General features: G+C 51.6%; 1 protein-coding gene across 1 annotated transcript; it reads left to right on the top strand.

The window, feature by feature from the left end:
• The first annotated feature begins 7,624 nt into the window (after positions 1-7,624).
• Positions 7,625-11,846, top strand: LOC117090330 (coiled-coil domain-containing protein 42-like). The gene is made up of 4 exons (XM_033222532.1): positions 7,625-7,933; positions 8,275-8,377; positions 8,724-8,816; positions 10,757-11,846. Exons 1-4 carry the CDS (start codon positions 7,851-7,853, stop codon positions 11,051-11,053), a joined length of 576 nt encoding a protein of 191 aa, XP_033078423.1. The 5' UTR covers positions 7,625-7,850; the 3' UTR covers positions 11,054-11,846.
• The last annotated feature ends 892 nt before the right edge of the window (positions 11,847-12,738 follow it).

The following is a 12,738-nucleotide window of genomic DNA, read 5'->3' on the forward strand; positions in this document are numbered from 1 at the left end:
ACACTATATTTTCAATTAATTCATGCCCTGTCTGAGGAACACTGTAATTTCTGATACACAATTTTTTCCCAATTTTTCTCTGAGACTGATGAGTATCCACTTTGCATTTTATTTTCCTTTTGTCTAGAACTATCATGAAATTTTGGACTTCTGCTTCAAAATATTCTTTGATCTGCCTTTACACGAACAATCACTGTATTTTAAACATTAGTTGTTTTATGTTGTTTCCTATGCTCCATAGCTGTTTTGATTGTTGTGTGTGTGTGTGTGTGTGTGTTATGAAAACTTCTTAAAATTTTTGAGACTCACTTTCTGTTTTTTTTTATGTTATTGTTGCTGATCTACAACACTTTTTTCTCTTGCTGTTGTATAGTTAAATTTCAAAATAAATTGACACATTGACTTATGTCTGTCTTCTGATTCTTATCACCTTGTCTCAGTTGCTTTATTATTTCCCTTCAACACCACTTAAAGGGAAAATCACAGGATATCAAAAATGACTTTACAAAGAACAGTTGTAAAGAACAATTGATAGGAAGCTATGTCAATCTTTAACATAAATAAATGTATAACTTTGAAATTTTAAATTAAACACATAGTATAGGGGAAATAGTTAGAAAATACATTTTAACTAGTCCATTAGTAAATCCCACCAACAGTGGTTAGTAATGTTGAAAGGACAAAACTAAAAAAGCTAAAAAGGTATAAATAACATGATCAATAAGCTTTATCTAAAGCTATACAAATGTATATCGAACAAATAAAGAATACACATTTTGTTATGTTTTCGAAAGTAGCTCATGAAGAGAATAATCAATACATTCTAAATAATCAATATCATATTGTGTTTCTCAACCTCAAAGCCAACAACAACAAAAATTTTCATATATTTGGAAATCACTAAGCCTATCATTAAGTATTCCTAAGGTTAAAGAGAAAACAATAGATAAATTAATAAACTTAGACATGTAAAGTTTCCGAGAATAAATTTAAAAGAGGAATTGGAGGTATATATAATTTCAAATAAATTTTTAGAAAAAAACAAAAATATAAAAAAGCACTAAATCTTCTACCTGAAAATCTAGAAAGAACATATAAGGAAAGTAAAAAGCATAACATATTTAAGGACTTTAAACCACTTTAAGAAACAATAGATTATTAAAGATTATAATTTAAAAATGATTTTTTCATATTAGGCAGTCTAACTAAGAAGAAAATGAATGCAAATGAAACTGAACTTTGAAAAAGAGATAAGTAGAGATCTTGCCCCATTCCCCAGGCTGAAATGCAGTGGCTCAATCTCAGCTCACTGCAACCTCTGCCTCCCAGGTTCAAGCAATTCTCTTATCTCAGCCTCCTGAGAAGCTGGGATTACAGGCGCCTGCCACCATGCCCAGCTAATTTCTGTATTTTTAGTAGAGGCACCATTTCACCATGTTGGCCAGGCTGGTCTCGAACTCCTGACCTCAGGTGATCCGTCCCTCTTGGCCACCCAAAGTGCTGGAATTACAGGTGTGAGACACTGCATTCGGCCCTTACAGTAAAACTATTTATGAGAGGAGGGAAGTATCTTGGGTTAGTTAGTAGAAATCAAAATACTGAAGTCAATGAACTCTGAGGAGATGCTTGACAGACGCACAACGTAAGGAGGAGGAGGTTGCAAAGTGCTGATGTTTGCGTAACCACAAGCGTGGCTGAACCTAGAATGCAATTACTATTCTAGCAAATGCAACCGTGAAGCTATTGTTACAGATTGCCTCCATTCTGGGACCCTCGTGTCGCCAGTACCATAAACCACATGCAAACAAGGCAAGTAAGATCTTGGAGGAGTTTGAGAAGCATCTGTGCAATGTCCAAGAGTCAACTTATAATGGGATGAACCTAGGGAGTTAACAAGAGTCTGCACTGAGCCTGAGCACTCAAAACATTCTTGGGATGGCTGCCTGCAGTGGCTCATGCCTGTCATCTGAGCACTTGAGGAGGCCCAGGTGGGCAGATTGTTTGAGCCCAGGAGTTCAAGACCAGCCCGGGCAACATGGTGAAACCACACCTCTATAAAAATACAAAACTGGGCGGGCGTGGTGGCTCACACCTGTAATCCCAGTAGTTTGGGAGGCCGAGGCAGTCGGATCACGAGCTGAGGTGATTGAAACCATCCTGGTGAAACCCCGTCTCTACTAAAAAAAAAAAAAATGGAAAAAAAATTAGCCTAGCCAAGTGTAGTGGCCTGCGCCTGTAGTCCCAGCTACTCAGGAGGCTGAGGCAGGAGAATCACTTGACCAGGGAGGTGGAGGTGGCAGTGAGCCTAGATCACGCCACTGCACTCCAGCCTGGGTGAGACAGAGCAAGACTCCATCTCAAAACAAAAAACAAACACACACACACACACACACACACACACACACAAAACTTAGCCAGGTGTTGCGGTACACACCTGTAGTCCCAGCTACCCAGGAGGTTGAGGTGGGAGGATTGCTTGGGCCTGGGAGGTCAAGGCTGCATGAGTCATGATCATACCACTGCACTCCAGCCTGGGCAACAGAGCAAGACCCTCTCTCAAAAAAAAAAAAAAATTCAAAACATTCTTGGGGAGTGCAGGTCTGTTGTATCTATCTGCCAATGATGTAGTCACAGGGTAAACAGACCAACTATTGCCCACGTCTCCTGTTTAGTGCCATCTCAGCTGTTAGAGAATCCCAAGCCTAGAAGAAGGGAAAGCTCATTCTTCTGCTGACTTGGTGAATCCGCCTGTGTGTCTGGCTGTTGGTAGGCCTGCCATGGATTGCTGCCTGAGTTGCCTTCCTGTCTCTTGCTGCATCCAATGAGGGTCCAACCAATCTTCTCAAAAGTATTAGGATGAGTAGAAGTGAGTGTCAAAAATACAGGATTACTTTCCAGAATACATAAAGACCTTCTATATATGAATAAAAATGCAAAGCAACTTGATTTTAAAATGCATATGAAACATGAACAGGAGACTCAGAGAAGAAGAAATGACTGTATACAGATGAGTAACTTCACCTATCAGACTGGCAAAATTTAAGAGATTGGTAATGTACCATGTTAGTGAGTGTCTTCGTCAGTTTGGGCTGTTCTAACAAATTCTCATAGACCGGGAAACTTAAAACATTTCTTTCTCACGTTTTTGGAGGCTGGGAAGTCCAAGATCCAGGGGCCATGAGAGGCAGTGTCTGGTGAGGGCCTATTTGCTGGTTTGCAGACTGGAAATCTTAAATATTTCTTTCTCATAGTTCTGGAGGCCAGGAAGTCCAAGATCAAGGTGCCAGGAGAAGCAGCATCTGCTGAAGATCAGCTTGCTGGTTTGCAGATGGCTGTCTTCCTGTTGCTCTGTCACATGGCAGAGAGCAAAGAGAGAGAAAGCAAGCTGTCTCTTTTGTTAAAAGGGCATTAAAGCTATCATGAGGGTACCACCCTTAGGAGCTAATACATCCCAAAGGCTCTATATCCAAGTACAATTATATTGGAGATTAGGGTTTGATATGGTTTGTCTGTGTCCCCATTCAAATCTCAACTTGAATTGTATCTCCCAGAATTCCCACGGGTCATGAGAGGGACCCAGGCAGAGGTAATTGAATTGTGGGGGCCAGTCTTTCCTGTGCTATTCTGATATCCCAATAAATCTCAAGAGGTCTGATGGGTTTATCAGGGGTTTCCACTTTTGCTTCCTTTCATTTTCTCTTGCCGCCACCATGTAAGGCCTCCCAGCCATGTGGAACTGTGAGTCCAATTAAACCTCTTTTTCTTCCCATTAAACCTCTTTTTCTTCCCAGACTTGGGTATGTCTTTATCAGCACCGTGAAAATGGACTAAGACAGGGTTTCAACATATGCATTTTGAGGGGGGTACAGATTCAGTTCACAGCAGTGAGGATGCAGGGAAATGAAGACTCTCTAGGCTTTGGGTTGGAATGTAAACTTGTAAATTAGACTTGTAAAGTCTTCAGAGAGTCACATACGACTTGTGAGATCAAGGCTGTGTTCTGGCGGTTCTCTCACCATTGGCAAAAAAACAGAAAAGTATAATTTCCATTGAATATCCTGCTACATAATGAATTTTCACATTGAACATTAATTTCCTATTTAAGTAAATTCATCTGGAATTTGGTTTGTATATATGTCTTTCTTTTTTCCAAATAATTAGCTAGTTATCCCAGCACCATTTGTGGCATAATCTACACTTTCCCCACTGAGATATGCTGTGATAGCATATAATGCATTCCTATAGAAACTTGGGACTATTTCTGGATTTTCTATTCTGTTTATTGTATCAAGGATCATAAACTGTGGCCCTGTAGCCCATTTCAGGCCTCCAGATGTGTTTTTGGTCTTGCTTTGGTTTTGGTCAGAACTGTCTTTTTAAATTGTGAAATTTTCATGCCTTTAGACAGCTCACAAAGTCAGGCCTATCTTAGAGCAAGGTACTTGCTCAAGCCCTAAGAGCACTTGAGGATTTTTTGCCTGGAGTGACACCAGCAACATCCTGTTTTAACACTTTCACCTTAGAACGCATTTTGGTGTCTAACAGTGGACATTCCCTCTCATTCTTCTTTTGTGATGGTTCCTTAAGTACTCAGTTCTTTAGATGAACTTTTACACTGTTTTGTCAACATCTGTGGGGAAAAATTCTCTGAAAGTTTGATTGCAATTGCATAAAATTTCTAAATTCATTTGGATGGAATGTACAGCTTTACCATATTGAACCACCATTTAGACATTTTGTAAGTCTCTATTCAGTTCTTTTATATCCTCAGGAGAGGGGAGGGGAGGAAAAGCGGGAGGGGGAGGGGGAGGAGGAAGGAGGGGGAAAGGGGAGGGGGAAAGGGGAGGGGAGGGTGAAGGAAGAGAAGGGAGAGGAGGGGAAGGGGAGGGGAGGGGGGAAGGGGAGAGGAAGGGAGAGGAACAGGAGGGGAAGAGAAGGAGAAGGGAAGGGGAGAGGAAGGGAGGGGAAGGGGAGGGGAGGGGAAGAGGTGGGGAAGGGGAGGGGAAAGGGGAGGGGAGGGTAAGAGGAGGGGAGGGGAAGGGAAGGGGAAGGGAAAGGGAAGGAGAGGGGAAGGGAAGGGGAAGGGAAGGGGAGGGGAAGGGGAGGGGAAGGGAAAGGGAAGGAAAGGAGAAGGGAGGGGAGGGGAAGGGAAGGGGAAGAGGAGAGGAAGGGGGGGGAGGGGAAGAGGAGGGGAAGGGGGGAAGGGGAGGGGAGGGGAAGAGAGGGGGAAGGGAATGAGAGGGGAAGGGAAAGGGAGCGGAGGGAAGGGAAAGGGAAGGGAAGGAGAAGGGAGGGGAGGGGAAGGGGAGGGGAATGGGAGAGGAAGTGAGGGTGAGGGGAGGGGAAGGGGAGGGGAAGAGGGAACAGGAGAGGAAGTGAGGGGGAGGGGAGGGGAAGGGAAGGGGAAGGGAAGGGGAAGGGGAGAGGAAGGGAAGGGAAGGAGGAAGGGAGGGGAAGGGAAAGGGAAGGGAAGGAGGAAGGGAGGGGAAAGGGGAGGGGAGGGTGAAGGAAGAGAAGGGAGAGGAGGGGAAGGGGAGGAAGGGGAGGAGAAGGGAAGGGGAGAGGAAGGAGGGGAAGGGGAGGGGAAGGGGAGGGGAAGGGGAGGGGAAGGGGAGGGGAAGGGAAGGGGAGGGGAAGGGGAGGGGAAGGGGAGGGGAAGGGGAGGGAAGGGGAGGGGAAGGAGAGGAAAGGGAAGGGAAAAAATGGGGATAGGAGAGACCTCTGTAAATCCCAGACAGCCCTGCGTCTTGCTCAAGGCCCCTAGGAGGGCAGTGAGACTCCAGAGAGGGATGGTGGTGTGCAAGGATCAAGACCACGAAAATTCCCATGATAGGCACCAAATCAAGCAGCAGAAAGAGCTTCCAGATACGAGGAGATCCCTGGGCAGGAGCAGAGGATGTCTTACAGCTACCTCTATGGACCAACTGGCCCTAGACCACCTGATTTCACGGACAATCAGGGATATGCCTCATATACTGGGGGGACCGGTGATTCCAGAAACAGATGGCTTCCTCCTCAAGGGCTCGTGTGCACAGCCCCCAGGCTGAGCTATGACATCAGAGAAAGGGAGGGGAACCCCAGATTGACTGTGCCAGCCTCTCTGGATAAACAAGGAAACGTGCCCCTCCAGGAGCTTGCATCGTGGAGTGGGGGCTGTCTTGCTTTCTCTGCTGAGCCCACTAGGCTGGCTGGAAGCAACAGGTGTGTGTGATGGCCCGCTCTGGATGGGAGGTTCCAGCGGAGCGTGGGAGGAAAGCAGGGCTGGGGTGGGCCGCGCCCACCCACCACGTCTCCTCTTCCTCCTGGGCGGGGATGGAGGGGGTGGCGCATAGCCAGCAGGGGGCGCCAGACGACCGGCAATGCGGCGGGGAGGGCTGGCCGCGATCGGGACGCGCCCCCGCCCGAGACCCCTAGCCCACCGCAGCCCACGCACCCCACCCAGCTCCCCGTCCCAGACAGAGAGGAGCGGAACGGGCGGCGTGGCCGGGGTGGGAGGGAGGGAGGCAGAGAGCACAGGGAGCCTGCGCCCGGTGGAGCATGCTCAAGGTCACGGCCAGAGTCCAGCCAGAGACCCCAGGGCGTCCGCCGCACACGCGCCGTCCCACGCGAAGACGTTCGACCTCCGGCCAGATGAGTTCATGCAGCCTGACGGGATCAAGGAAGGCGGCCACCACGGAGTCAACATTTTAAATAGGGTCATTTCTGTTACCGTGTTTTGGCATTTCTTCCTGTTTTAAGTTTCTGCAAACCGAAACGCGCAGGGCCGGGCGCGGTGGCTCACATCTGTAATCCTAGCACTTTGAGAGGCCCAGGCGGGCGCATCACCTGAGGGCAGGAGTTCGAGACCAGCCTGGCTAACATGGCGAAACCCCGTCTCTACTAAAAATACAAAAATTAGCCGGGCGTTGTGGCGGGCGCCTGTAGTCCTGGCTAGTCGGGAGGCTGAGGCAAGAGAATCTCTTGAACCCGGGAGGCAGAGGTTGCAGTGGGCTGCGATCCCGCCATTGCACTCTAGCCTGGGCGACAGAGCGAGACTCTGTCTCAGAAAACAAAAAACAAAAAAAACAAAAAACAAAAAACAACAACAAAAAAAAACTGGCGCAGGCCCCGAGTCTCTTCCTCCGAGGGACCTGGACTGGGCCCTCCTCCTGTGCCTGTCCCTGCGCACCAGCCGCCCGTCCCCCCTTACTCCGCCCCCCACCACCGCGTGCTGGGCCTGCCGCGGCCTGGCCGCCTGGTTTCTAACCTCCGGCCTCCTCGCGACTCCATCCCTGCTGCCGCTAAGCGCCTCCTTTCTTTCTCTGCTCTTCTTCACCGCCATCGACCAAGGCCCGGCCCCTCCCTCACCCTCACCCACACCTGAACCCCTGGGAGGCCCCAGGAGCAGGGCGCCCACACAAGACCGCTCCTGTACCCAATGCCCCTTCTCAGCCACACTCACCCAAAGCTGCCTCCTGGCTCTGGGCTCCATGGCAACCAGCATCTAAGCAGGCTTAATGCCTTCCCAGAGTTCCTGAGGGCTAAGGGCAGGAGCAAGAGCATGACCCCAGCAAGGGGAGGACCAATGGGGGCAGGGGGCAGAGGGCAGCGCCTGGGCTTGTGGGCCGCAGAACCAGGCAGCCTGTTGCTAGGTAACCACATCTCCCATCACTGCCCCAGCGCATTGTCCTGAGCCGCCCATCCTGTCTCCAGCCACCTTCTGTGGAGTCTCGAACGCTGTCATCTGTGGGACCCTGAAGGCTGAAGGGAGAAGCAAGAGCGCAGCCACCACCCCTGAGCCACCTGTGGCTCTGCTACCCACCATTTCACTGTGAAGAGTCAGCTGCCTGGGCCGTGAGGTCACTGCCACCATGAGTCTGGGTATCATGGAAGAGGAAGATCTGGCCGAGTACTTCCGGCTGCAGTATGGGGAGCGGCTGCTGCAGATGCTCCAGTGAGTGTCTGAGGCCTGGCTTGCCCACCCTTCTGTGCCTGGGACCACTCACACCCACCCTGTGCCTCATCTTCCAACCTGTCTGTCCCCTCCTCTCCTGTAACCCAGTGCCCCAAATAACCCTGGCACCAGTCCACCCCATCACGCTGGTCTCCACCCGGTCACCCGCCCCAGCTCACTCCTGCATGGCCCTCTGTGCTTCTCAACACAACATTCCTTCCCTCCAAAAGGGAGAGAGGCCCCTCTCCTTCCCCATGGGTATCTGTCTCCACGGGTTACTCCCAGCCCCACCCTACTCCTTCTCAGAACTCACAGACCTTTCGTGTTCACATCTTGGACAGGAAACTCCCCAATGTTCAGGGACAGTCAGAGTCCCCATCCATCCGGCTACTGGAGGAAAAGGCGCTGAAAATCATACATCATAATATCCTGCAGAAGAAGGAGGTGGGGACTTGGGGATGGAGTGCAGAGGGGCAGGAAAGGAGGAGAGTGGGCTGGGGCACCAGAAGAGCCTGTAGACAGCCCTCCATTGTCTGGGTGGGGTGGCTAGAGCCAGGAGTCTCTATGTGGTCTGGTCTCTTTGGGGAGAACAGAAAGGATCTGGGTCTTGGGGGTACCACTGTCCAGGTATGCTCTGCTCTGAGCCAGGCATGGGATAGAAAGTGGGAGGCTCCTATGGACCCTCTTGGGCCTGGGCGTGGAGCCTCTGGGGCAGGGATGCCAGGGTCTTCCTCGGTACTCATGTCAGGGGCCCTCCTGACCTCTCTGCTCCCCCACCCCCACCCCAAAGATGTGTCAGCGCAGAATGGAAGCCCTGAACCTGCGCTGGGAGGAACTGAGCGTTAAGGAAGCCCAGCTCAAGGCTCACATCCAGTTCATCCAGGTTTGAAGGGGTGTGGGCAGCCACAGTGGCCGGGTGATCCACACTCCGCAGGTGGGCAAACTACCGCTCCTCCTCCTTCTGCTGACTCCTCGCCCTGAGTTAAAAGCATCCTTAGTGCTTCAGCATTGCCTGGCACCTCCCTAGGCATCCTTTATGTCCCCCACCTGTCTCTGTTTGTAATTTTCCATTTACCTGTCAGTCTCTGCTCCCTCTAGATGCCTGTTTCCTATTTCCTTTCCAGTACCTAGGACATACAGTTTATCCAGTAAATGAACGCATGGATGAATGAATGAAGATGCTACAGTCAGGACTAAACACTTGGGGAATACAGTGATGAATGGGACAGTTTTAGTCCCTCCACCCACCCCACCCCTCCATCCTTGTCCTTGCACTGAAGGTCCGGGCAGGGGATGGTTGAAGGACCAGGCACCACAGTCCATTCCAAGACACCCTCTCTCACTTCAGTCCTTAGTGGAGCAATTTAATCATCTTAAAAATCCAGATTTATCCAGACCCACTCCAATTTGCACTTACGTGGCCCTGAAGGGCCTGGTCCAGCTCCGGGAGTGGGTAATGATTGCCGTCGGCCACAAAGAAGCCTCACTCTGAAGCACCTTCTTTCCTGCTCTGTGCCTAAGCCATGTGGCACAGGAAGTCCTTGGACTGGGCACATTCTCCAGAGGTCCAGTTCTTCATAGCAGCCAGAGAAACACTTATGGAGTGGTTGGGACAGAAGATTTGGGCATGATTTCTCCAAATGGCTCTCAGAGGGTCAGTAGCTTCAATTCCTAGAGAGTTTGCTACAAATACAGACCGCAGGGGCTTCCCTTGTTGCTTTCAGCGCGTCTGAGGTTGGGCCCAGGCTTCTATATTTTTTTAAAAGCTCCCCAGGCAGTTCTGATGACCAGGTGGATTTGAAAGTCACTGGTTTAGACCCCCTCAGTCCTCTCCTGGGCTTGCAGGGCAGCATACAGATCCTCCATGCACCTCCCTCAGTGGCCTCCAAGTGCCACCACCACATACGCCCGTCCATGTGGAATCACAGGAGCCCCTGAAGGGAGAAAGGAGCCACACAGGGCGAGGGGTGGGCTTGCCCCTAATCTTAGGGGAGGGCGCTGCAGAAGAAAGAGGCAGGATTGGATTGATTGCAGTAACAGCCTCGTTCTGTCCTCTGGGCATCGAACTGCCTGTTCCATCTCCTCCCTCAGCGAGATGCCATTCTGAGCGCCTAAGAGCATGCTCTCCCAGTGGCCTTACTCCCCAGGCCCTACAGTAGCAGGCGCATCCCCTCTCTCCTCTTCCTGGAGCTCCAGCCCTGTTGCCCCAGCTTGTGAAAGGGAGAGGGGCTCCTGCCTCCCATCTCCACAGCTGGGAAAACGGAGGCACCGAGTACCAAATCGGGAGAAAATTCCTGCCTCCCAGCTCTGGTCTGGGAGTGGTCCTTCTGCTCCATGGAAAACGGCCACCGCTAAGAACAGAAACCACAGAAGCTTTGTCAGGAGGGTTCCCGCTCCCACTTCTGGACTTTCTTAGTCTTCTCAGGGGGTTGAGTTCTTCCAGACTCTGAGCCCAGTGCAATGTAGGTCTTCCCCAGTCCACTCTCTGAAGTCCAGAGGCCAAGTCCCACAGGAAAGAACCATTTCCCGTCTGCCCCCTCCCGACCCCAGGTCACCTCTTGACTTTGGATTAAACCTCTGTCCTCACAGCCCCCTGAGCCCCACCTCAGTCCACAGAAATCTCTTCAACCTGGTTCCAATAACCCTGGAGAGCCTTTTCCTTCACCCCTCTTCTGCCCCATGGGTGGCCCAGCAATCTCTGCCTGTTGCCAGGATGGTTTGTGCTGACAGAGGGGTCTGAGGACACCACCAGCCCCAGGAAGGCCTGGGCCCCGGGAGGGCCGGGAGAGGCTTCCTGACCAGCACCACCTCCCCCGGCCCCAGGAGAACGACCAGAAACGGATCCGTGCCATGAAGAAAGCCAACAAGGAACGAGAACTCAAGCGCCAGCACATGCAGGAGCTGACCAAGGGCAAGCAGGAGATGGTGGCGCTGCGGCTGGAGCACCAGCGGCTGAGCGCCAAGCTGCAGGGCTACTCCATCTTCAACAAGTACCTAGAGAAGGTGGTGGAGAACTCCGAGGTGAGTCCAAGGAGCCTGGGGGGGCCCACCCTGGCACCTTCCTCAGCCCCACCTCCTCTTCCCTGGGCCCTGGGGCCCTGGGGTGGAGTTCAGGCTTAGCTGGCTGGGGACTGTGGATCCTCTGGGCCCCATGGGCTCTGCAGGATGGGCACCCTGCTCCGAGGAGATGCAGCCAGCCCTAGGGGGCAGTGGGAAGCAGCTAGAAGAAGCCTCTGGTGAGGCTGGAAGATTTTCTCAAGGGGTGGGGCCTAGAGCTGTGCCTTTGTGTGTCTGTGTGAGTCACAACTGTGTATCTATCTTGTGTGAGTTACATGTTTATGTCTACATGTGTGTCCATGGCTGTGTCTGTCTACAGGGGGATGTGTGTGTGTATCAACACGTGGCCTCCCTGTATCCCTGCATCCCCTCCTTTCAGTGTCTTCTGTTTACTGGAGAGTAAATTAGGGAGAGGAAGGGAGAGGAGTTGGAAAAACACCCAACCCCCTGCAGAACTGGGGTGCCTCATTTGTGCTGGGCCCCGGGGTTGGTGCTTCACACAGGTAGCTTCATTCAGTTTGCTGGTCAGCCCCAGGGAGAACCCAAGCTGACCATCCCTTACAGAGAAGGAAATGGAGGCTCCGAGAGGTTAAGTCACCTGCTCAGGGTCTCACAGCTCGTCAGTGAGGAGAGCCTTTGCTTTCAGCCACTCCTCAGTGGGCCCCACAGTGCCACTGACAAGGGCTCTCCCTGCAGTCCCTGTGGCCGTAGCCCAGGGAACTTCTTAGTTCCTCTGTGCCTCTTGCGGCATCTGACACTGCGATGTCCCTCCCAGAAACCCCCCTCTGCCCTCAACTCGGTGGCACCTCCCTCTCTCCCCTACCTCTGCCCCCTCCTTCTCAGGTTCCTCGGGTGGGGGCGCCTCTTCCCAGGTCCTTCTTTTATTTTATTTTATTTTTTTTTGAGATGGAGTCTCACTCTGTCGCCCAGGCTGGAGTGCAGTGGTGCGATCTCGGCTCACTGCAAGCTCCGCCTCCCGGGTTCACGCCACTCTCCTGCCTCAGCCTCCCCAGCAGCTGGGACTACAGGCGCCCGCCACCACACCCAGCTAATTTTTTGTATTTTTAGTAGAGACGGGATTTCACCATGTTCGCCAGGATGGTCTCCATCTCCTGACCTCGTGAGCCGCCTGCCTCGGCCTCCCAAAGTGCTGGGATTACAGGCATGAGCCACTGGGCCCGGCCTTTTCCCAGGTCCTTATGTGGTGGTCCAGGTTCTCTGTCTCAGATCCTCCCCCATGCCCCCCCTTTTTTTTTTTTTTTTTTGAGACAGAGTTTGGCTCTTGTTGCCCAGGCTGGAGTGCAGTGGCTTGATCTCAGCTCACTGCAACTTCCACTTTCCCATTTTCAAGTGATTCTCCTGCCTCAGCCTCCCGAGTAACTGGGATTATAGGCACTCGCCACCATGCCCAACTAATTTTTGTATTTTTAGTAGAAACGGGGTTTCACCATGTTGGCCAGGCCAGTCTCAAACTCCTGACCTCGTGATCCGCCTGCCTTGGCCTCCCAAAGTGCTGGGATTACAGGCGTGAGCAATCCTATGCTTTTCTTCTGAGCAATGTCCAGAGCCTCCCATGGATGCCACTCCTGTCACATTATCTCCTCCCCCATGTGACCGACAGCCAAGAGAGCCCCTCACTAGGGCAGATGGAGTCACCTGCTCCAGGGGTGTGGATCCATGTCCTCCGAGGAGAGGGGCGACAGGATGCACAACTGTTCACAGTTCCCACAATTTCCATATCACACCAC

The sequence above is a fragment of the Trachypithecus francoisi genome, unplaced genomic scaffold, assembly GCF_009764315.1.
Source record: "Trachypithecus francoisi isolate TF-2019V2 unplaced genomic scaffold, Tfra_2.0 Contig00995, whole genome shotgun sequence".
NCBI classification, from domain to species: Eukaryota; Metazoa; Chordata; class Mammalia; order Primates; family Cercopithecidae; genus Trachypithecus; species Trachypithecus francoisi.

Coding starts and splice junctions, on each gene's coding strand:
- LOC117090330 (XM_033222532.1), top strand. CDS start 7,851: ATGAGTCTGGGTATCATGGAAGAGGAAGATCTGGCCGAGTACTTCCGG. Junction 7,934..8,274: donor CGGCTGCTGCAGATGCTCCA/GTGAGTGTCTGA, acceptor CATCTTGGACAG/GAAACTCCCCAATGTTCAGG. Junction 8,817..10,756: donor CTCACATCCAGTTCATCCAG/GTTTGAAGGGGT, acceptor CCCCGGCCCCAG/GAGAACGACCAGAAACGGAT.